The 25,981-nt window shown below is 43.4% G+C and overlaps 1 protein-coding gene across 2 annotated transcripts in view; it reads left to right on the top strand.

Moving 5' to 3' along the window:
- LOC138304375 (active breakpoint cluster region-related protein-like) overlaps nucleotides 1-25,981 on the top strand; it is a 248,501-nt gene that overhangs the window by 157,351 nt on the left and 65,169 nt on the right. For both annotated transcript variants that reach the window (XM_069244361.1, XM_069244362.1), the window contains 7 exons: nucleotides 1,670-1,745; nucleotides 5,864-5,968; nucleotides 6,953-7,030; nucleotides 15,226-15,323; nucleotides 16,576-16,686; nucleotides 18,795-18,854; nucleotides 20,196-20,305. In XM_069244361.1, coding sequence (XP_069100462.1) covers nucleotides 1,670-1,745; nucleotides 5,864-5,968; nucleotides 6,953-7,030; nucleotides 15,226-15,323; nucleotides 16,576-16,686; nucleotides 18,795-18,854; nucleotides 20,196-20,305 — 638 coding nt within the window. The remainder of the gene's footprint in view (nucleotides 1-1,669; nucleotides 1,746-5,863; nucleotides 5,969-6,952; nucleotides 7,031-15,225; nucleotides 15,324-16,575; nucleotides 16,687-18,794; nucleotides 18,855-20,195; nucleotides 20,306-25,981) is intronic.

Consider the following 25,981-nt stretch of genomic DNA (forward strand, 5'->3'; position numbering starts at 1 on the left):
GTTGTAGGTCTAATCGGGGCTACTTAATCAGCTGCCATCCTAAGCCACGTCTTGACAGCCTTGTCACTCTGCATCACCATTCCTGAAATTCCTAGTTTTTACCCATTCACCCTCCCCCTATACATATGCTCATTCCAAAGAAGAGGTGGTTGGTATTCCTTAAGACAGTCAAACTGCCAACAGAATGACAAGAAAAAGGCAGTTACAAATGGTCGAACCAAGGCACTTGTGGGGAGAGGCCTCCCATTTTAACAATATAATCGATAGTATGGCATGGCCAGCTCTGTGTGTAGGACCTGTAACAACTCTTGCGAAATTAAAGGAGTCCAGAGTTTCCACCAGACATGTGGCAAAAGGGTCCTCGGTCTTGTCAGATAGATGTTGAAATCACCATGAATGGAGAAATTGGCATAAGAGAATCATTTTGGGGCTAATGCTCCATCAAGGAATGATAGAAAATCACCCAAATGACCTGGGGGACAATAGACCAGTGCCACCAGAAAGGAATGTTGTCCGCTGATGGAAATACTAAAACCCAGAACGTCTGCTCCTTTCAACCCAACTAATTAGAATTTGTAACACTTAAAAATCCTTTTATGAATGATAGCCACCCCTTCCCGCCTTTTTCCCACCCTATCTAGATGAACGGAGATGTATGCCTCAGGGAAGGCGAGATACAGATTCGGACAGGAGTCTTAGTTCAACGAGGTTTCTATTATTAAACGCATATCCAAGCTCTTGTCCTTTAACAGATCATAAATATTCCGGGCATATTTGTGCAGAGAGCGGACATTTAACAGTGCCGCCTTCAACTCCCTCAAACTCCTTCTAGAGCCTACCCCACTGTCAACCAGATGATTTAGGGGGTAGAGACTGTGCCTACACTTGCAACATGAAGTGGGGCCTACACATTCTAACAAAAATGAACAGTACCCCTTTAGGACCCCCACTCCGTTCATACCTTTTAAATCTTCCACAGTGTAGGTCCTTCTTGCTACTCCTTCGGTCCCACCACAGACATAGCTGCTCGCACTTGCTGCTGTTGGGACACAGATGGGTGCAGACAGGCTAGCCTTAAGTGTGCTTTTGGTGCGCCAGGGGCATCCACGCTGCAAGCTTGAATATATAGGAAAGAGCCTCCTTCCAAAGATTTCCAGAGCACTAGAGCGCACCTGCCCCAAATTTGCGTTACTCTGTGTCCCGACAAAGCCTGTCTCCTCAAAAATGTTGACAGGGCTATGCTATTTGGGAAAAATCTGTGCAGATAAGAGAGGATCCAAAAAGTGCTAATTTAAAACAAATGTTTAATTAAGTTCTAAAACATCGCAATTAAAAATTAGTATTTATCATTGCATATTCGCATTAAAGTCAGGACTCAAAAATCGGGAATTGAAAAGCAGCAATCACCCTTTCGTATTTAAATTAAAAACAGAAATCAGTCAAGCAGTAACAATAAAAAGAGCAGCAAAGTTTCTAGTGCAAACTAGCATTTTAGAAGCACTGACAGCCTTCGACACCCTCTCTGTACCTTATACCCTATGAATACCCTATGAATAAGTGCAAAGCAATGTGTGTGTGTATGTGTATGTATGTGTGAGAGACACCTTTGGTTTTCTTAACTTGTACCTATGTCAGGATTTCAGTGCCTCTTTTTTCTTTCCATCCCTAGAGTTTCACTGTCCTCCTGTCCTCAGAATATGAGCTCCTGGACTGGAAAGAGCAGATCGAGCAAACCAAGAACAGGAGTAAGGAGTAAAAAGCACTAAACCGTCTTGTCATCCATCTGTATTTTCCCTTTTTCCTATTCCACCTGTCACATCTACTTTTCTCCTTTCCCCCTGTACCATTTGAAAAAAACTCTTGTTCACATCCTTATCTCCATTCCAAGCTAAAAGTGCTACCTGAGAAAATTGGCACTCCTTTTAAAGATTTAAAGAGGAGGAGTGAAGTTTCCCCAGCTCAGGTGCCACTGCGTGGCGTTGCTTTTCCAATGTTGTATACACAAAAAGTGTATTTGTTATTTGTACCAACACAACCTCTACTATTTTGAAGATTGAGTGTTAATTTAAATAATATTTCACTATTCGGCAAGCAAATATGCATACAGGTTTGGGGTTGAAGTTAGTAGACACAAGAACAGAACAGTATTTACTTGAGTCTTGTGAAAGACAACACAAACTTCCAAAATGCTGTGGTCGAAAGCAGTGGAGCTTCACTCTGCACCTGAGATAACTTTGTAAATTACTTCCTTCATAAGAGGGGTTTAAGGTTCTCCTTGAGTTCTTTATCCTTGGGGAGAAAGAATGCTAATTTCAAATAGATTTCCCATATTTGGGATATCTTCCTTTACCGTTACTCTACAATGTAACCTTTCCTTACAAATAAAGTTCTTGGGCTTGGTCCAAGGCATTTATTTTCTATTGTTAGTGTCTTGATTTTTTATGAAAAAGAAAAGATGTATTGATGGCCACTGTAGGACACTGGCACTCTGTATTGTGCACTAAAATGAAGTGCACTTTGCAGAGAGTCCAGTGTATCCCCAAAGATTTGCAGAGGCAGAAATAGATAGATCTAGTGCTCTTTTTGTGGTAGTGTGGCGAAGCAGTTAGGCTTATCAAGAAGTTGTGTTAAGTATTTGTTGTATTCACAGAGGCAATAAATGAGACACACACTAAAAGAATAAATTCAAGACCAATTTAGAAAAATACTAGTTGCTTTTATATATGCTTTGAACCAAATAACTTAGCTATAAGTTAAGCAGTTTTTATATTCAAAATATTTTGCTGTTTCAAAAATCGACACAGTGCAATTTTCAGAGTCTTCTATGGCAACCTATGGGAGGAAAACAAGAATGCAGTTTCACAGGTAAGTACATGACAATCCCAGTCTTCAGTGTTTTAGACTAGCACTGTGCAAGGTTCAGGTTGGTAGAGAGAACCCACAGGGCTGTGGGAGCGGCTGGGTGCAGAGGTCAAATTCTGAGTCAGTGCCCAGTTTTAATCAATGGAGTCTGGGGTGGGGAAAGGAAGTTGTGTGGTTCTCAGGAAAGTACAAGCGGTGTCAGAGGTTAATCTCCATGGGATGAGGCGAGGACCGAGGGAAGGGGGCACAAGGCAGCACCAAACGTACACCCTCAGAGGCACATGGTTGGCTGGGTGTAGAGTGCCAACACAGTGTTGGGTGCCCAATGCTATCCAATGGAGGCAGGAGTATCCACTAAAGCACTGCTTACAGGTGAGTAAAGCGGGGTCAATCTCCTGGAGTTGAGGTAAGTACAAGGGCAGCCATGAGGCAGCACCAAACTTACATCCTTAGTGGCACAGGGACGGCTGGGTACAGAGTGCCAACACAGCATCAGATGCCCAACGTTATTCAATGGAGGAGATCACTTTCAGAAACAGGCTGCAGGCTCTGGCCAGGAGGCTGGGTGAGGTCAACCCACAGCTGTCCAGGTAAGTAAAGATGCCAGTGATTGTAGGTACACTGATGGTCCAGCTCCCCAAGGCCTAAGAACTCTGGGTGCAGGGGTGTATTTTGGCGTCTGAAACAGCTTACCGGGCAGGTTGATGTCACAGGGAGTCCTCGGATTTAGGCTGCAGGCGTCGCTGTGGAGTCCAGCATGGGTCTGCCCAGGGTGGGCTTTTGGTCAGAAGCACTGGGGAACCTTCACCGGACTGGTGGGCCACTTGGACTCAGGCCGGGGGCATCAGCGCAGAGGTGATTCCAGGTGACTGTTCCACAGTTCCTCAGGCAGACTTCTTCTTCTTTAGAAATGGTTTATTTTGGACAGGTCCACTGCCCACAGGAGTTCAGTCTTTTTTAAAGGCAGGAAGTCCTCCCCAGGCTCTGGAGGTCACTGGGCTGCAGGACAGTCATCCACTGGGTGTAGGTTTCTTTTAAGGCGGCAGACAGCTGGTAGGGCTGAGGCCAAGTCAGTTGGTGTCTTCAGTTTTCCCTGCTGGGTGATTTCTGTGTTGTCCAGCTTTTCTTAGGTTGACAGGAATCTGACTCTAGAGTTCAGGGGTGCCACCTAAATACTGAATTTAGGGTTGTTACAGGGAGTACAATGTTGTAGCCAATGGGCTACTGACCTTTAGGGTGATTATACCCTTCCTATGGCCACTTCCTTTGGAAAGTGGCATAGCCCTAAGCCTATTGGCCTAATTCCATCCATACAAGATGGAGGAATTTAAAAAGTTGTGTCCACTTCAGCTCATCCGCCCTAAGGGGCTGGACTGGCATGAAGTGGGCACTCCTCCTAATTTACCTAATTTTCCCACCAGTCCTGCCACAAAAAGTGGGGTCAGGAACTGGGGGTCGGCCTCCTCCACCATTTGTACCTAATTGTCCTGCCAGTACTGCCACCAAAAGTGGGGTCAGGAACTGGGGGTCGGCCTGGGGTGCATTTCAAAGGCTGCAAGTCCTTTGAAGCTCCCCGTCCTGGAATGTCCATCTTGCCTGGGAGAGAAGGTCACACCTCTGCCCAGAGCAGACCTTTGTTCGGAGCCCTCAAGAGCATTCGCACTCACTTCAGGGGGCCAGAACTCTGTCTAAGGTGGCTGCACTGGGTTTGACCAGTCAGTGCCCACACTTGGAGTTGGTATGTTTTCAGGAGGCACCTCTAAGGTGCCCTCTGGGTGCATGTATTAACAAATCCATCACTGGATTCAGTGAGGGATTATTAATACGAGATGTTTGATACCACACATCCCTATTGTCAGTGAAGACATCATGTAACAGGGCAACTCATAATGACCAGTGTCCAGCAGATGTACTTAAAATGGCATCACCAGTCACTTACTATGCCTAAGAATCGACAAAGACATAGCAGGGGCATACCTGCTCATGCAGGTATGCCCTCATAAGCAATATATGACTCCGTCTTTAGGGCTGGAAAGCCTCCTAGAGTAGTGACTTACTTATATTGCATGTAGTGTAAAGGGGTCAAGGCACACAGGCTATGTGCCATGTTGTGTTTTCATTATAGTTCTGCACCAAGACATGCAGCCTGTGAAAGCAGCACTGTGTGCGCTTAGTGAGAGGGTCCCTGAGGGTGGCAAAATTCGTGCTGCAGCCCACAGGGGCCTTCCTTTAGTATCCCATGCCCTAGGTACCAGGAACACCATTTACTAGGGGCTTATAGTGGTAGCTAAAGGTTTGTCAATTGAGAAAAACGATTGTGCTGTTTTAGGGAACGAGATCTGGCACTGGGGACCTGTTTAGCAGGGACCAAGTGCGCTTCCAGTCGAAATTGCACCAGAAATCAGTCAACAAGTATGGGGGTGACCATGTAAAAAGAAGCATTTTCCTACAGCCACCTTCAACGACCCTACACAAGCAACCATCTTTCTCATCTCTGCTGTATATGCTTGGGTTTTTCACCCAGGACTTTCAAAAAACAAGCAGAAGGACAGTGGATTCTATTTTCTGTACACTTGTACCATAGACGAAAGATAGCCCCTGGAGTGCAGTGACATATTAGAGATGGGGGTAACCATTGCCTCTGCCCACTCGCCTTAAGGGATTAATATAGGTGTTGCTGTCATTTGTCAGGATTATTCTCTGATTTCTCACCTCCCCTTGTGGTACTAGGCTGGCAACTCTCACCTACCCCAGGAAGACACCAAAACGGAATAAGTGGATGCGTCACTAGCACAGACCCTGGGAGTAGACCAGTCCTGACAGCTAGAGCCATCTGATACTTAGACTGCCAGGGTCACTGAGTACCTTCTCTATCCTGCAATGCTGACACCTCTAGTACAATTGCTTCATTCCACTAGCCCCATGAGAGTAGACCCTCTTCCCCTAATACATTCCGATATCATGTAAGACCATTTTAATTTACATATCGTTCCTTTCCCAGATCTGGACTCAGAACCATTGGTGTTTTCGGCCATCACTAAGCTAACCGGTTTCCTGGTTGCACTACGCAGGACTGAGAGACTGCCCCTGCAGAGTGAAAGCAACGGTATGTGTATGAGTTAACTAATATGAGGTGGTCTGGGGAGGGCATGTTTGATTCCATGAGTATGGAAAAATATATGCTTGCCCCTTCTTGGTTGGTTCCCAGTGGGTAGAGTAATGTGTAGATGGTTAAATATATATCAAGGGTTCCCTGAAAATACCAAATATAGCAGCGGGGCAGGGAGCAAAGAACAAAAGAAACCCGCCTCCTAACCAAACTCTTTGACATAGAACGCAATCAGGTTATACCAAAATGTATATTCAAAGTGCAATGTATGATACAGAATAATTTGTTGTACCTTATTAGAAAAATAGTAACACAGCCGGGTTGAATAAACCTTAGTGCGCATGACTGTTAGGCTGGCCGAAGACGGACGTACAAACAGACATGTGCACTTAGTGCTCTTTACTCCTTCTCCGCCCTCTAATGGCCCAGCCCCGCCTCTCCTCCCCACACACTGACTGAGCCAGCAGCTGAAAATTAAAAGGATAGTAAACTATTGTTTTATTTTTTAGCTGCTGTCTCTTAGCCTTTGTGAAGGAGCCACCCCTGTTAGTTCCTGTGAGCAAATAGTGCATGAGGGAATTCTCTCATGGCTAGATTTGCACCTGTGAATGGAGCGGTGTGTGTGACACTTCCCCTAAACGTTGCTTACATGTATGTGACATAGCCTCTTCTGGTATGGCTGGTATGTGTTGGGTAACATTTTGTCTGCCCCAGCCTGAGAGACGTCTGAGCTTCTCTTCTTCATTTAAGTTTGCGCTGCCATCTTGATGTGATTCTGCAGGTGCTTTTTTACTATAGGCCTTAAAGCACCCTAGGGTGCAGTTAGACTTCCTAAATCATTAAATGTGTGGGCACAGGGAGTCAACAGTGAGGTAACAGTGACAGGTCTGCTCTAACTTGGCGAGCTTTGAGGGAAGGAGATTCAGAGTGACTTTACGCTACCTTTCATTACACCTGCGCCTTCCTGTTTCCTCTCATCAGGCAGCAAACACTGTTTCTTGCTATGTGGAACATTGACCGTCGCTGTTCACTCAATCAAGAACCTCCCAAGCGCGGCTGGTAAGATTCTTTACTAATGGTAAAAAACCTCATGCTTATGGCAGGTTTTTGTCTAAAACAGTGTCTAGGGCAAGAGTGATGGGAAATCCTTCCTATCTTCTACTTTATGAGTTGTGTTCTTGTAATTGGCAAAGGAATTATTTTAAGAAATGATTGGCTTTGGTGCCTTTCAATTCATTGATATGTTCCCTTTCAGGGCCTGTGTGACACATTAGTGAACCTAGAGGTATGTTCTCTAGAGAAGCGCTAATTTTATCTTCCTTGATTCTTGCAGGCTTTTCCAAGGAACTGTTCCACCCAATTACTTAAGGTTTTATTAGTTCAATTAAAAAAAGCTATAGCTCACAATTAAGATGATTTCCAGCCAGTGGCGTAGCAATGATGCAATTGGTTCTAATTTGGGATTTAAGAATTGTAATGGAAGCATTGAAAAATTATACTTTCACCACAAAATGTGGTCCAAAGTCTTCTTATCACTCCGAACTCCAGCGACAAAACACCTTTTTAGGCAAAGACATCCTTAATAAATACCTCACAAATGAACAAGCTCACAAACTGAAGTGAGAGAAAAAAGAGAAGTGCTCAGTAGGTGGTACAAAGGGAATCACCAAAAAGTGTCCTGGTACATGGACAAGACCCGTGTGTTACAAACCAGAAAGATGTGACAATTATAATGTTCCTCCCTTTTGTAAAGGGTAGAGGGGAGGGCACAAATCACTTTCCTGACATTCCCTCCTCTGGCCTGGGCATGACAGGGAAGGTGGAGCGAAGGATAGTACGAGGTTCGTATGTGGTTCAGGTATATGCCAAGACATAGTCCCAAATGACCATCAGAATCTTATGTTGCTAGCAGCCTAGCCCTAGAATACAGTCAATGTATACTTTGAGCAAGCACTTCTTACAGATATTAAACATGTATTCCTCATTATGGTTCTTTTGTTGTCAATATTATTAACCTATCTGTTAATAAATGTAATAAATCATACGGTCACAACAGCAAATTCTGGCCTTCCTACAAAACAATATTGCTTTGCAACATGTTCTGATACTGTATTGATTCAAAGCATTGCAAAGCCAACATCTACGTTAATTTAACAAAGTACTGATGCTTAGTAAATGGATTAGCAATTCTTTTTGTCTACATGCTTCTGCATAAGGCTTACCAGACGTATTGAGATTGTGTCCACAACAGAAAGAATGGTTAATCAATTTACTATGTATGTGTCATTCCTTGTTGAATGAATACAGATATTGGCTTTGCAATGTCACATGAGAATTATTGGGCCTCATTTACAAGGCCTTTGCGCCACCATTGTATCATTTTGTTTGACACAGCGGTGGCGCTAACCAGTGCTTCACACTGCTCCTTATTTACAAACTGACGCATTGGGCCCAATGCGTCGGTTTGTAAAGCCTTGCGTTACATTATACTTGCACCAGTTATAATGTATGCAAGGTGGGCATTCCCTGGCAAAAGGCACGCATAACTGACACAGTGAAATTTACAACATTTCTCTGCGTCATTCTGCGACTTCACTACGTTAAAATGTTAATGCCTGCTCAGAGCAGGCATTAAACTGATATAGGGCTTTTGTCTATGGGAGCATTCCACGCATTGCTGGAGCAGAGTTATTTTTTTAATGCTAGTCCAGCAATGTGTCAGTTTAGCGCCACAGATGTGTCAGAATTTCTAACACATCTGTGGAAAAGTGCGCCATGGAGCTCTGTATAGTAAATACAGTGCATCCATGGACTTGTTAGGGAATCGTCAGGCAGTGCAAGAAATCTGACGCATTGGGCCCGATGCACCAGTTTCTTGTAAATGAGGCCCATTGTTTCCCTTTTGGAAGTGGTAATGCTATATTCAGAACTGATGCATGCTTAGTGGCCAGCTTGTATTTGATTTATATCTTTAAAAAACGGTAAACGAAAATACAACAAAAGAAAATAAACTTCAAGGTGGACACAAGGACTAACAGAATACCAGGTTGATGAACCAATTTTCAGTGATTATTTAGGTTTCTATACCTAAAGTTGCTCTTGGGAATTTACAAGTTAAACCAGAAAAAACGTGTTTGACTCCCTTACCATTTTTGCATCTCTTTACTTATCTGCACACGATTTGGCAGGACGAAGTGCTAAACGTTGCACTGTGTTTGGTGCAAATTGGTCAATGAAGACCTAAGTTATTAACGTTGCAAAATGGTGGTCTTCTGTGGAGTGTTGCATCAATCGTAACTACAGTGTCACTAATGTCACCTCTAGGATAAAACACATATTTTACAGTGAATCTCAAATTGCAATCACATAACCTGTAATAATTCTCAATCTTATGGTATCTCTAAATCAATTGCCTCGGGTGATCTGCCAGCTTAAGTACAGAGACTGAAATAAAAAGAGAGTAAAAATAGTGACAGAAAAATAAAAGAGTAGGAAGAACGGGTAGGCTGGGGATCAGGGTTGGTCACTGTTGTTAAACTCTGGAATTTTCTCACCTATTCTCTGCGTGCTCTCAGCAAACTTCTGTCGTTTCATAAAGCACTGAAAACCAGACACTTGTTTAGATCCCGCCTTTAGACTGAAGTCTTCTTACCTCCAGTGCTTAATTTGCAAAAAAAGGAAGTGTCAGGGCCCTTGTCGGGAGGCCTCTGCATCCTACATTACCCATTTCCCTTGCTAGCTCTGCCAATAACAGTATCAACACAAGAACTAACCATCGCACTCCTATAAGTGTGACAACTCAGCCTATTCTAGACCCTCCAGTGCTATATTAATGGTGTGAGCTGAAGCAAACATTCTTTTTAAATGTGTATTGACTTACTACATCCTGTTCTTGTGCTCATTTCAGAATTAAAATAGACAGTCCCATCATGTCAAGGAGTGTCACTGGAGCAGGTTTTGACAATTAAGTGCTGGTGCTGAGCACCGGAAACCACCAGCTCAAATTAAGCACTGCTTACCTCTCAGTACTTTTTGTAGGTAACCGTGCACTTAATACATACCTCACAAAGCCACAAATGTACAAATTGAGGTGAGAGGAAAAAGAGAGGTGTGCATTTATTATTTACATACCAAACTTCTGCTATTGCTAAGCCCTAACACATTAAGGGCCATATGTACGAACACTTTTTCCCATAGACACAGAATGGGTAAAAACCTTTGCTACATCTGGCCCTAAGTGTGAGAGAGTTGGCAAGGTAAAAAGACAAAAGTGAGTAAAAAACAGTAAGAGGAACAGACACCATGGAAGAGAAAAAGAGAGCGAGAAAAAGTGAGGAAAAAGAGTGGATAAGATCAAATATGAGAAAGACAGTAAAGGTAGTTGAAGAGACAGCATGAGAGCAATGAGAAGGAGAGGGAAAGATGGTGTTGCAAAAGAAAGAAAATAGACTGTACAGAGCAGGGTGGGGCAGAGCTTGCCTGGCCCGAAGATGGCCCCCTTTTAGGCAAACTCCTTTTCCTGCATCAATATCCTACATTATCCTATGCCATTGTGCCACAAATGACTCCTCACGTCATCCTGTCATGCCCCCTCTGCACTGGAGCCCCTGCTGTTGCTGAAATGTTCCGGAGGGAGCGGCGTCCAGGGCCGTGCTGTAACCTGCTGTGGCCCGAACTAGCTAAATTAGAGGATGCTCATAGGAAGATGGCGGAGCAGACAATGCTGGAAGATATTAAAGTCAAACTACAGGAATACCACGAGTTAGCTCAGAGCGAAGCCATGCACTTGGGCAGATGCTCCATGGTTAGGATCTATTGCGAGGGCTCAGGTGCTGCATTAGCGGCACTCATGCGGCTTAATTGCAAAGGGAGTGAAATACTATCATAGACGAGCGGTGTGCACCCTCCATAGAGCAGATCAGGTGGCGGATAGACTCTGCTATATTATTCTGACCTCTATACCTCCCAAATTGCACATGATGAACAGGCTACGACTGATTATCTCACTAACATTACCATGAAGTGACTGATCGATGCGAACAGGGAATGGCGTAAGGCGCCACTTCACCCCTCTAAAATAGTTGCTGCATTAAGAGATATGCCGAGTGGGAATGCGCCCAGCACAGACAGTTTGAAAGTGGCCTTTTTTATGAGGCCTACCTCGAAAGACTTGTGCCACATCTGGTCAGTCTGTTCGAGGAGATGGTACACGACGGATATATGCCCACAACTATGCAAGAAGTCCTTCTGGACACCCTGCTCAAGCTGTGCTTTTTGGTGGACATGCCAGTTTGCAGGTTAACTGGGACAAATCCCTCATATTCCCCCTTACTGCTGTTATGACACTGATACAGCTCGAGTTCCCGCTCAGGTGGACAACGGAGCTAGTGCCCTATCTGAGTATTCAGATCCACATCGATCCCGGAGGTGGTAATGCACAAAAACTACGGAAAGGCAGTGCACTGCTTTACTTAAGCAATACTGGGTCTGTCTCCTCATCTCTCTATGAGATCGTAAAGCCATCATGAAGATGGTGGTGCTACCCCAATACCTGTTTCTGTTTACGACTGTATCGATGTTGCTCCCTGGCATGGTCTTTTGGATGCGGCTTGCTCTTTTGGTGTGCCTGGCATGCGTCAGAAGGCAACCACGAGTGTGATGGGATACACCCACCCGGCCATACGAGATGGGAGGCTTAATGCTCCAGACCTCAAAGCTTATTACAGAACGGCACAATGCATGTTTGCCTACTACTGGCTTCATGGACCAACAGATTTGCCACATTTCTGTTGGGACCTGATGCAGCATCATTGCTGTCGCTACCTCAATTTTTGTTCAGCAGGCCGGTTCGTTGTTATCACGTTTTCGACCTTATAGGCACTACAAAGTGTCTCTGGAAGAGATTGATGAAATTACAACCCAAAACCCTTCTGTACTCCCTGTAGCTGCCACTGGGGTGGTGTGCGTGGCTTTCACTAGGACAGGAAAGGGCAGCCACAGCAGTGCTCCGGGAACTTAGGACCCATGACCGGGGAACCCGTGGCTGGAGCCAGGTCAGCGCACGGTGCAACAAACCTACCACACTTGTGCAGTTCCACTACTACCGAGCACGTCATACGATGCGGACCTTATTGGATGATACTTCTGTCCTTAGGCCTACTACTGACATGGCGTAGAATAGCAATGCGATGGATGAATGATCCCCTACCCACAGAGACAGAATGACACAGCAACATGATATACTGTAATACCCACTCATATGCTTATCATTACCTTATTCCTCCTTGTAACTGCCTGAAAGATATATGGGGCCCCTACCAAGAAGATCTGGTGCATATGAGGAATGAAGTAAATGCCGGGGTAGAGCCGAATAATGTTATGTGATGGACTCCATACTGCGGCCTAACCTGATTGCTGGGTATGTGGTGTTACACCTGATGTATGCGGAAGATGGTGTTGTGATGCAGCAAAGACGCCTGTTACATATGTTGTATGCCAATATGTATAAGAATACCATACATTGGCTCCTGCGGGCAACCACAAAATAAGTAAGTATATCCATATTAATAGCACCTGTATTTGCTGTTGGATATACACCTTTGCACTGTCTTCAATCTTGATCATACCTGTACTAGCCATGCATCTGCAGTGATTTTTCAGCTGTTGTATTTAACTCGTCTGTGCCAACAATGTCATTCTATAGTGCCTGATTTTTAACCAATCCAAAATGAAAATTAAGTTTAAAAAAGAGACTGTACAGAGCAAAAAAGACAGACTAATAGATACAGTGAGGAAGGCGAAGTGAATGATAGCAAAGGAGCAAGAGGGGTGGAAAGACTACAAGAAACCAAGGGGGCAAAGAGGAATAGAAAGAAAGGCAAATAAAAGAGGGAGTTGAGTGAGAAATCAAGAAGGCTTGAGATAATGAGTAAAGCCAGTGAACATTAAGTCAGACTCAAGTGGAAGTTTGCTGGACTGGAGAAACTGGAATGGCCTCTGAGAGGACAATGCCTCTGAAACGTTGGCAAAACAATGGCAAGGTAAGAACTATGTCAGGCTCAGACTGATGTGTGATTTACTGACGCATGGCTAACGGCCTTCCAGAGACATATTCAATCAGACATGTTTCTGGACCTGTTACAGCTTTACAGTCTCATCTAAATTTCCCCGCTGGCCTTAAATGTAAGTCCACATTTACAGGGAAAAAAGCCTCTGATTGGTCAGAACAGGGCAGGTGGTGCTTATGAAGAAACAGGATAGTTAGTAGTTCAAGTCATGGCACTCAGAGGCCTACAATGTAATGCACGAAGGAAAGTACTAGGTGGTAATGCTTATGCCACACCCTGCTGCCTCAAGTGAAGTCCTAAAGCAGTGAGGTGCAAAGGCACTCCTTCGTGAGATGCAGAAGCTCCTCAAGAAGATGTACATGCTCCTTTTATTAATATGCACAAGGTCCACTCACTAAAGTAAACACACTCCATTCAATGAGCTCGACAAGTTGCACTTATTGAGATGCAAGAGCTCCCTCGGAGAGATACTAAAGCTTCACTCATTGAGATCCACTTAGTGAGATGCAAAAGATCCACCGATTGGGATGGGAAGGCTTAACTCCATGAGATGCTAAAACTCTACTATTTGTGATTGGTAAACTGCTCAGTGCAAACCAATAGCTTCCCTGACTGAGAAGCACATGTTCCAGTGAATGTCATCCACTGCACCATTACCTTAGATGTACATTCTCCACTCAGTGAGATGCACAGGTTTGACTCATTGAGATGGACCAGCTCCACTCAGTGAGATGTACATGCTCAGCTCAATGAGATCTACAAGCTGCACTCAATGAGATTCACAGTCCCCTCTGAGAGAGATGTACAATCTCCATTCAAGGAAGTGCCCAAACTATCTCACTGAGATGTATAAGCACCACTCAATAAGATGCACCAGCGCCTCTCACTAAGACGGACAAACTTCACTCACTGAGATGTACGTGCTCCACTGAGATGTATGTGCTCCACTGAGCTACATGAGCTCCCTAGGAGAAATGCTCAAGTACCCCTCACTTAGATGCACATGTTGCACTCAACAAGATGCACAAGTTTCCTCACAATGATGCTCAACTCCACTCAATGGCTTGAAGAAGCTCCACTCAAAGAGATGCACATGCTGCACATGCTGTGATGCACAGGGCCACTCAATGAGATCCATGGCCTCCACTCACTGAGATGCCGGAGCTCAACTATGTGGGTTGCACAAGATCTATTCATCGAGATGCACAAGCACTCTTTGTGAGTTGAACAAGCTTCATGCATTGATGTGAAGAAGCTGCGCTCAACAAAAAGCACATGCTCCACGCTTTGAAATCAATAGGCTCCTCTTAATGAAATAGACAAGCTCCACTCGGTGAGTACACAAACTCCACTCATTGAAAATATGTCACACTCCTGCAGTCTCGAAGGGTGGTGCTGAGCCCCTCCTGTTGAATAAATCATGTCTATATTCCAGCAATGAACATGAAAAATATCTCAAGGGCGCCCAGATTTTACACCACATCACAAAGAAGGGGGCCCATCTCAATGATAGAACAGCAAGATCACCAAGTATCCCTAAGAAAGTAATACAGACATGCCAATTTTACTAGGTAGCAATTGTATTTTTAGACCTAAAATTACACATGAAATCCACAGATCAGTCTTAGAAAAAAAGGGTCAAATCATTGGGAAATCTTAAGATATTACACGTCTTATGTATGTGTCTGTTCTTAGAAGTGCAGTACTTGTTCCATGCTATACCATTTTCAGCAAGTGCCAGAACAAAACCTGGTTACTTTCCTGAAAAGTTGCCTATCACCTTTATCCATCTGCTAGCACTTTGAAGTGGTGGTTCACATGTTCAGGCTCAAGATCCAACACCTAAATAAATAAGTACCCAAAGAGTTGGAGCACCAAGATAACCCTGCAGGAGTGAGTCATATGTGTTATGCCAAGCTCCTGTAACATAACGAAGAGGTGAGGACAGAATAAGTACATACATGTCTGGCTGAGCAGGACGTGTACTGCAGTAGCGTTGGTCTCAAATATTCAGTAGAAATGGTGACTTTGGAGCATGGGAGATGTGCATTGGCTGTAGAGAGTGGTGTGGGTTTTGAACCATGTATCAATGTTATAGTAGATGTGGTACAGGAGCACCAAAAATGTGGATGTATGAGAGCATTTGATGGGATGGTGCCATCATCTCTTTTTCGTTCATTTCTCCAGCTCATTACATCTCTCTTGAGTCAGACACATATGGATATTTTGAGAAGAAATCACAGAGCAGTGACTTTGCTTCTGGGACAGCCATTGACTGGGAGGAGGTGAGTGTCACTCGGTGAGACAATGTAACATTGAAAAATGATATAGACTTTTGACCTCGAAAGGTTGAGCAACGATTACTAGTCGCAGATGTCACATCCTGGACCCTGGGATACCGGAGGATAGATAACCATCTTCTCTGAGCTAGAAGCTCGACAGAGAGTCCTCGTGGATCAGCTCCTCTGCTGTTACATATCTGCATATGATGTTATAGTTATGTCTTAATTGGAGTTTATGCTCGTATCTACAGCCAATGCTAAAGGTTTTCTTTACGGCATGCAACAGTTGAATCTTCATGAACTGAAAGAGTGACATTTTCATGTGGCATTAAAGTTGAGTTTTCATTGATTTTCAAATAGTATCTTCATACAAGGCTATAGTTGCATGGTAACAGAGTGATAGAGTTGCATCTTTATTGGTTGCTGGAACTTCATTAGAATGTTAAGTTGTATCACATGGTATTTTAGAGCTGGATCCTCTCATGATCTTATCATTCTATCATTGGATAGAACTAATTTGTACACCATGAGATTCTAGAATGTTATCTTCAGAAGTTGTTAGAGTTGCATCTTCATGAAATACTGGAGTTTTAACTACACTGGATGTTAAAATATTGTCTTCAGCTGATAGCAGACATTGATTTTCCTGTGATGCTAAATTTGTATCTTTCCAGTAGATACGAAACTTTGTGAATACTAGAGTTGGATTTTCATGTTCAGCTATGAATGGATATTTAGTAGATGCTCGATTTAGACCTTTATAAGAGGCTAATGCTGGGTGATCTGGGATGCTCTAGTTGATCGTCATGAGACTCTTTTGTGGAGCTTCATTTGAGTCATCGTGATTTACTGCAGTTGAATCTCCATGTTGAGCTAGATGTAGATCTTCTTGGGATGGTATTGTTGTATCTTTGAGGGATGCAAAAGTTGTATCTTCGTACAACGCTAGATTGTACTCCACAATGCTAGAATTTGCTCCTCCAGAATTTGATCATCAAATTATTTTAGTATGCTCTTGATGCAATGCTAGAGTTTAATGTTAGTGGCTGCACTTAAATGTAGTGGGCATGTGTCTACCGCTGACTGCAATCCCCTCTGTGGCGTGGTAACATATTATAAGTTTCATTACTTATCTTCAGTTTAATGGTCAGTCATTGAAGGGGTGATGTCTGATCATTGATGGTGTGATGACTGTTCGTGAAGCTGTGACATTGCTAGGGCTGTGGTCTCTAAATAATTCCTTTTTTCACTGCAGGAGTTGGAGTTGGAGCTGGATGGAGCTCGAGCACTACGCCTTCTGTGCTATGAGAGAACTGAGGAGAAAGCGCTGTGCAAAAGCAGAGTGATCGGGAGAACGGAAGTACAGGTAAGATGGGTGACTGAGGTAGAGTCAGTCACAAAGTAGGCCTCAAGTCTATGCTTACGAAACTCTGATAGGGTGGATTAATTTGTATTTCAGGCAGACCCAACGGGACAGCCAGTCAGTTGCTAATTCCCAGCCTTTGTAAGGCCGATAGTTCAGGGGACGAGTCAGTTACATGTAAAGTACGTACCTTTGAAAGGCTGATATGGATAGATGTACAGTCAATTCCATCTGGATGGTTTCTTTAACAGCCAGTCGGACGTGGGTAGAGTCAGTTAATGTCAGATGGAAGCCTTTGACAGGCTTAAGTGACTGTGGCACACTCAGGTACATATTGGTTAATAACTCTGAATTATCACATTGGAGTAAAACATACCCTTGTGGCAACTAAAGGCCAGGAGGGTTAAACAAAACTAGCTACGTGGCAGGCTCTCCCAGTACCTCTCGAGTATTACCACCATCAAAGTCTGTCACGCCAGAGCTAACCAACCCACGGCAATAGCATCAGATCAGTATTTTACAGCTTTAAACAAGAAATTGAGAGAACCTTAAAATGGCCACTCTTACTGGTAGAGTCTCAAAGTCTCAACTAAGATGAATAAGCATTTTCACAGCAGAGGGCTCATGTGGGGAGCAGGAGAGTGTGAGACTTGCACATAATAGTCAGAAGCGAGATATTATAGAGGTGTGTGCAGTACAGGATGAAGAGAAGAGACATAGTAGCGATGGCTTATTGTAAACTTTTACAAAACATTCTCTACAGAACGGGGAGACAGATTTGAGAGATGCATTTAAATATTTCCATGGGTATAAGTACTGCAAAGATGGAAATAATGAATAGACATTTATTTTTAAAAATGTTGCTAGTGCTAATAATTTTAGATGTGTTTGTTAAAAAAGCTAGCGGTAGTGGACCCATCTGCTAGCAATTACCACGTAACTGAAATACTAACCATTTAAAAGTTATGAGCTTTCTAGCATCACAACAGCATTCTCAACTTTTCTTATAACTCATGACTTATTCAGATAAGTGTTTTAAGTCGGGCCCTTTTCTCAAAATCCCTGCATACCTCTGAAAAGGGGTTTCATTGTTAAATGATACAAAACCAGTCATGTATTTTTCGCATCCTCAACGTTTTAAATTGATGTGCAGAGATTTAAATAACTGTCGATTTTGGAAAACAGAAGTTGTGTAAAGTGCTCCTGAAATCCCGTTGACCACTCAATCTAAGCAGACACCTCGTGGATAGATACCATGCTAGTTACAATTGTAATGCCTCCTTTGTGTTTAAAATAACTGTTTGTCAATTCAAAGGCGTTATTTTAACTATGACTTCATTTAGTTCTTGCTTTGCAGAAGAGAGGCCTGGTTTAGGGTTGAGTGGTAATAGATAACCCTCTATATAAGGGCCCTATTTAAAGTTTGGCTGATGGATTACTCCATCACAAACATGACCGCTAGCCAATACGCCTTGTTACAAGTGCATAATATTCTATGACAGAGGCTTAGGGAACCCCCACTTAAGCAGCTTAAGCGGGGCTAACAATGGGCTCCATGGCCTGGGGAAATAACATTCAGTAGTTGTCTATGGGCGTCTTTTGTTCCCAGATCGGCCGACAAACTTCTAATAAAAAATACTGTTGGGCAAAAATGACAGCAAAGGTGGCCAGACATGCCCAGAAAAGGTAAGAGAGAAAGAAAAGAATGAAATCACTAAAATAGGGGATTTTCTTTTTGAAAATAAAAAAACAATGCCCCCTCACCATGGAAGTCTCCTCCCCTGGTGAGGGGTACATTGAGAACTTTTCAGTGCCCTTAACCGCTAGGTTTTTCCTGGCAGTGATGGGCATTGAAAAACGTCTGTATGTCCACCCATCTAAATTAGGTGGGAGGGCATATAGCCAAACCACTGATGGCCCCTTTCCCCATGAGGTGGTTGGAATGCATATTTTTAGACTGGATCTCTTTGTTCATATTAAGTGGCATGGATGAATGTGACCTGCAGTCTTAGAAAGGTGCTGTGTGTCTGGGTGCACTGCTGCACTTCTAGAACTTGTTTTTTTTGGTGCCCCCCTCATGATTCTCTCCACGTCTCCTCTCTTTGCCACAGCTGGACCCTCATGAACTTCAGCCCACGGAGTGGAGCGAGGTGTCCTTGGACCTCAACGGTGTGAGTATTATGTGTGTTGACTGCTTCCTTTAATCCATCCAACCATACAGAAGTCAAGCTCTGTATCCTTGTGCTCATTACCTGAGCCTAACCTGCTCCTGAAGTCGGCCTTTTCTGGATTCCCATACCCATTTAGCCGTTCAGCACCAGTGTTTATGGGCCATGGATCCTGAAGATGAGCCCATGATCCATCATGGTCTGCCTTACTGCACACGCCCCTTGGTCATCTAGTCCTCGTGTGTCGACCTCCAATCCACACTGTGAACTCCTAAGCCACTAAGGCCTAAATTTAAGAAGGGCCTAGTGCCACCTAGCGTCATATTAGCGTCAATTTCTTTACACTAATGTGGCGTTAAGTTGACAAAATCGGCATGCCAAATTTACAATTGCGCCATTTTGTAAACCCTTGCACCACATTATGCCTGCGCCCGGGGAGGGTTCCTCCGATAGGAGGCCCAGAAAAATGGCGCAGTGGAGTCTATGAGATTTCACTGTGCCATTTTTCTCATCATTTTTAATGCCTTAAATTGAGGCACACCGTTGTTTATAATGGGCCTCTATGTACTATGCAGGATTGGCACCAACATTTTTGCAGCTAATCCTGCAAAGTACCACAGTAGCGTCAGAAATGATGACGCTATTGATCCTAACGTGCGCCATGGTGCACCGTATCATTAATATGGCGCACACATGGTGGCGTTAGGGGGGCGCAGTGGGGCGCGCGAAAAGTGGTGCTTCATGTAATGAAATGCTACTTTTCATAAATCTGGGCCTTAGTCTGAGAGGTTGCAGGCTTTGCATCCCACAGCGAAGACTTAGATCTCAAACAGCTATAGAGGTCCTTTTCAGGCTGGTCAAGCTCTGGAGCCAGGATTCTTTCATCAGACCTCTGGGTCCAGCTAGCCCGTGATCTTGTCTCTAACAACTGAGTACATCCAGGCCTAGAGGTAAGAAAACTCTATAATGATGTGCCAGTCTCTTTGACCAATCCAGTAGTGGGGTACCAGACTCTCTATCCCCGTGCCAGTACCCTTAAGCATCCAGTATATACTGCACTATTTAGCCTTCATACCACACTTCCAATATTTCTTATAAGGTCTTATTATTACCCAATATCATGGAATGAAAGGCTTTATTGGTGATGCGAGGATTCTAACTCGAGATCTGGATTGTATTGTATTGTACTGTAGCACTTTAGTAGAGTTTTACCCATGATAAGGCTGCTAAGCACTTCTGTTTGCATCAATTACTTGTTTGGGCTTAGCTGTCTGGGCCGCCTTGTCAGCCAGCTGATATTACTCACAGTAACTTCCTTTCCTTCCTCTACATTTATACTCCCAGGTGGCGATATCACTCTCAATGCGGTTTGTGGCCCATGACCTACAGCCACCCAGTGCTATGTCATCCACCCAGAGGGAAGTGTTTGGGGCACCCATAGCCAGCACCTCCAGGTGAGCATGAAGACTCCTCTTGAACATGAATCGCCCCCTAGGGAGGAAGAGAGGGAGGAAGGCAAGTTTGTATATATATACAGCAATCAAAAAGGGAATTACTTCCAAACAGCTAGGGGTATCTCTTGCCTATTCAGGGCCCTGATACCTAGCAGTGGTCATTTGGAACAGGATATACCACTACACATTCAGCTCACTCCCACTGAGGCACACAATTTTTACAGTGTAAGCTACAAAAATGTTGAAGTTTAAACATGGACAAGGCTTTTTCTGGTATTATGATGACTTCACTCCCCAAATTTTACAGAAGGACATGCTTGCTCTGGCGACAGGAGATAGGAAGGGTGGGACATGAGGGAACTTCAGAGAAGATCTATATACTCCTATGTACATTTTATGTAAGGCTGTACAGGATTTGGGTAAAGCTGAGAGAGTTGGAGTCTCTCATTCATTCTCTTTTTCTGGTGTGTGTTTTGTGTGTGTTTATGTGATTGTGGGCCTCATTATGACCCTGGCGGCCGGCAGTAGGCTGGCGGTAACATCGCTGACAGGCCCGCGGGGTTACGCCAGCTATTATGACCATGGTGCAATAGCCACGGCCATACTGCCGGCCCCTCCAACATACCGGCAGGCTTCCGTCTGGCGGTCATAATCCCCAGGGCAGCGGTGAAAGCACTGCTGCCCTGGGGATTATGAGTCCCTGACCGCCAGCCTGGCGACGGTGGTAAACTACGCCATGGAAAGGCAGGCGGTAAGGGGGACTTGGCATGGGCAGTGCGGGGGCCCCCAGGCATAGCCCCGTCGTGCATTTCACTGCCCAAATTTCAGGCAGTGAAATGTGCGACGGGTGCTACTGCACCCGCTGCACATCAGCATTGCCGCCATCTCTATTACGAGCCGGCAGCAATGATGATGTGACTTTTCCGCTGGGCCAGTGGACGGTAACACTGTTACCGTCTGCTGGCCCAGCAGAAAAGTCATAATAGGGAGCCAGGAATACCGCCGGCACTGGCGGTATTCTGGCTCCCGCAGCCTCGGCGGTCTTTTTAAAAGACCGCCGAGGTTGTAATGAGGGCCTGTGTGTCTGTGTGTATGTGTGTGTTTGGAGGGGTAGGTGTATACATTTGTTTGTGTGGGTGCCTTTTGTGTCTGTCTGTGTGACTTTGTGCTTGTGTGTGCATGTGCATATGTGTTTTTGTGTGTGTACATGCGTGTGTCTGGAGTGACTGGTGAGTGATCACGTGTGTGCAGGGGGTGGGGCATCTGGGTGGGGGGATTGATGGGGCACCACTCCACAATCTGAAAACTGTGGGTCTTGATGGTCACAAGGTAAACGTTGGTCTCATAAATGGTGGCTAACCACCCTCTGTGACCCTATTTTGCACCCTTAACAAAACAAATTGAAATTTGTCCATAGTCAAAACATTTTCCAGCCATCAGAACCCTACAGTTTCCAGAATTGTTATTATTTTATGAACTGTAAATTATCAATTCCTAAATCCCAACAGTGAGCTGCTTGTTCTCCAGAATATGTGATGCATTCATCTTCTGTTATTGACCATCTGGTAAAAGAAATGACAGGGCAGTGAAAAGGAACAATCTAAAGGCAATGCAAATATATAAGGCATAGAGGGCCTTCTTCCGGCATCACACTTGGCTCTCGTTCTGGGCACATGTGCTGTCGACAATCACAGTGAGGAGTTTTGATATAAGTACCCAACATTTTTCTGACCAACCATGTATGTGAGAAATATGTACTGTATGGAAATCTATAAATATGCAGGTGGTAAAACTACTGTTGTGTAAGGCTTCAATTGGAATCCATTACCCAAACATCTGATTCACACAAGGTTATTCACCTCTCCCAAAGAACAGCACTAAAAAGCCAGTTTCATTTTCAATGTTCTCATATCAAAGCAGAAAAAAAGTGGACTTTGAAACAAGTGTTCTGGTGGACACTGATTCTCTGCTTCTCATAGGCTTCTAGGAGCCTAAGGGAGGAGTTGGAAAGATAAGTGATGTCAGCGTCTCATTCACTTTCTTTGGGCCCCTGATAAGAAGTGAGTATGCCTTGGGCCATGAACTACATACAACATGTCAGTACCAGAATGTGCCATTGATTACATTCATATACCATGGATAACCTAGATGTCAAAAACTACCTGTCGGATGTCATGGCCAGCATTTTGTCTTGGTTGCCTGTGATAACGTGTCCCAATCTAGATAATTTATTCACTCTGGGACTCGTTTTAGGCCGATGAATCTTTTGACCCTGATTGAAGACACCTTAGGATGAGATAGCTAATCAACATGTCAATCAATAGATCAATAACCTCATCAATATTCACAATATCAAATCAATCAAATTAGTCAATGACATTAATGAAACCCGAAACACCCCATGACCTTTCAGTCATGAATAACCACACAAAATTTTGTAAGATTTATGGTATTTTATTCCCTATTGATTACACTCTACTAGCAAATTTATGAGTCTCAATACCAGAAAACACATCAACAATGTCACAATATGGCAACTTGAATAAGATTTCATCAAAGCAAAGATCATAAACATTAGAACAAAGCACAACGTCAACATGGATTAACCTTAGCAGAGTATCATTAGCGCATTATTCAACAAAGCATAGATTCAGTCAATTGTCTATTTACGTCCATTCAGTGATCCCTTAACTAACCTCGAATTAGCATTAGCATGTCGGGCTTCATGCAAAACAATTTAGCAACACTAATTTAGAAAACATCTAACTATTGTCTCTATCAAAAGAGCAGTTGGTACCTAGAAAGAAAAGGCAAATAGACAATTACAATTTCATTATCATATAGTTACCCTCCGTAATGGGTCGGCATACAGAGTCAGTCTTCGTCCTCAGGACATCTGTTGATTCGCCATCAGCCAGGAAACACAGCAAAGTTCAGCAAGACATGTAATAAGGGGCACTTCCCTCATAAGGAGGAAAAGTATGAATCGAGCAAGGCAAAGTAAGGATGGTTTGAAAAGTAAAACAGCAAAGTCTTTAAGACAGAGTGACGAAGTGGCTAGGTAACAGCAAAGATGGCACGTAATGGCAACGGCAAAAAGGTAGCATGGAATGGCTAGGATATGGCAAGGAATGGCAAAATAATGGCTGAGTTCTCCTTGTGTCAAAGGGTTATATCAATCCTGTTGTACAGTCCCCCTAATTTCCAATTGGGCAAGTTTTGGTGCATCATTATCTCCAACCAATGATCGGCTCATCACCCCATTAGGATTTTACTTTAGGACAGTTCTCACTTAGTTTATTGGTTCCTGTAATTGACGTCTCCAACGGGTAGAATGTCAGGTACAACTTCTTGTTCTTGCGGTCCTCTCACAGACCCAGTCAGTAGTTTCATTGTCTATACCATTTCAGGCGACCTTGTACCTGTTGCAAGTTTACACTGTTGCATTCGCAAGAATGTCTCCTTGAGCAAGTCGGGCCTCATGAGAAAGAATTTACTACGGGTACACACATCTTCTAGCTTCTGGAAAAGTACGGCTACATGTCCTTCAGCAAGTCAGCACATTGCACGTTAGAAAAACACATTTAATATGAAACCGGGCAGCTAGGCCCCGGCTCAGGCTAACTAAGGCCTAGTGATTAATTTAGCAAAACCTTAGCATATACTCTTAATACTAATACAAAATCATACATTAGTATATTAATAATTCATTATTAGTCAATTTTATTTATCATCGTATACATTGGTGGCCACTCCCCGTGGGCTCATTTCAAACACATGTGTTAAAAGTATATTAATTCATTTTCTACGCGGCATCATTTTACTTTAATCTGCAAATATCTCATGTTAATTTTGATTATAAAACTACACTCCAACAATCCCTCCTCTGAGGACACTTGTCATCACACAAATCCATTCTTTAACATTTCTTTCATTTGTTCATTTCCCTCATTTCAATTTCCTCTTTTTTTTCGCCTTTTCGTATTTCGCTCTGAACATTTTCTCCCTTTTATTGTCTTCCCTCCTCTCTTTATGTTTTGCCCATTTTGTTTTAACCCTTTAACTGCATTTACTCAATATTCATAATCCAAATAAGCAAGTCAGAACAATTACTACCCCCTGTATTAATTTTCCTAAAAACCCATGCCAAAGACCACTAAACCAGCTTCCCACACGCGCAAATCCCTCTCCAACCTTTTCCCAGACTCCTGGTTCTTTCAGTTCTTTCAAATCTGCACTATCTCTTGTCAGGTTAGTAAGCATACTTCTAATCTCATTACTATTATCCGGTATGTAGGCACAACAGTGACGCTCATTAAGCATCTTACAGACTCTGCCACTTTTTGCTAAAAGAATGTCTAAAGCAAGCCGGTTTTGAAGAGTCATAGCCCTCTCCGCAGCAAGTTCAGTATTCATCAGGAGTATAGCCCCTGTGAATTTTGTCAGCATGTTATCCACAAGAGTAGACAACTTTCGAATCTTTATGGAATTCAAAACAACTCCCACTGAAGGAATTATTGCTCCAAATATGTCTCCTTCTACACCAGCAGCAATTTCTCTCTTTTGTCTAGCACAAAGTAATTCTGTCACTTTCGGAAATTTCTTTAAATCATCCAGTTGATAGATCTTTGGAAAAACTATTCCCAAATAACATGTCCCATACCATCCCTTTGGAAGACGGTAATAAGCACTAAGTCCACAAATATAATAGACCCCTGGGATCGCTTGATCCATTCCATTTAGCATGAACGTCCATTTTTTCTGAAACAAAAACACATGCTTACACTCACTCGTTCCCACAAACACATTGTCATAATATGACTTCGGTCGTGTAATGCAAAGCCTACCTACATGTTTCGCATCTAAAGCTAGCTTCCCTTGTTCCCTAACCCCATTGTTGCTATTACTAAGGAATGTTTGTTGCTGTAAGCCCTTTTCTAATTTTCCCTTTAAAATTCTCCTCCTATCTTCAGTGTGAACTAGAAAGCTCTTTTCTACAGATGTGAGCAAGCATGTCAAATTATTGTGGTGTGCATATGATGTACTAATTGTCATTCTAGCCTCAAAGAAACCCTTAATCAACTTTATGGCATAATATTTAGCTACACTATTCAAATCTTCCATTATAGGCACATAAGAAAACACAAAATCATAGTTAGAGTAAAAATATTGCACTTCTTCTTGATTATAAAAACGAGTTAGTAGCAGACTACAACTAATCCTGTATGTTAATGGGAAGCCGTGATAGGTAATTCCCTCTTGGACTGAAAGAGGAATTTGTGTACACACATAACAAGCTTTTGCATCCATGGTGTCAACATACTCACTCAGCAAGCGATAGAAAACTTTAGTAGACAGCTCCCCTTTTGCATTAGTTTTGTCTTGCAAATACCTTGTATCCTGCTCAAACCTATCCCACGGTGTTAGTGTAGCAGTCTCAGAAACTCTAGCATTGTTAGCTTCACTCTCATCCACCAAACGCATTTCCACAAATATAGCTATAATGAATATCACACATACAACACCCAAAGCAACACCCAAATATTTACAACGCCTATTTCCCTCAACGTCATCTCCTGACCTAGGCATGATCTGTAAAGAATCAGAAAGTAAAGCACTATAAATGTAAACAACTAATTTGAGGATGGTTAGTAACTCTCTTTTCTTCTGCTGAGC

The sequence above is a fragment of the Pleurodeles waltl genome, chromosome 7 (assembly GCF_031143425.1).
Source record: "Pleurodeles waltl isolate 20211129_DDA chromosome 7, aPleWal1.hap1.20221129, whole genome shotgun sequence".
NCBI lineage: Eukaryota > Metazoa > Chordata > Amphibia > Caudata > Salamandridae > Pleurodeles > Pleurodeles waltl.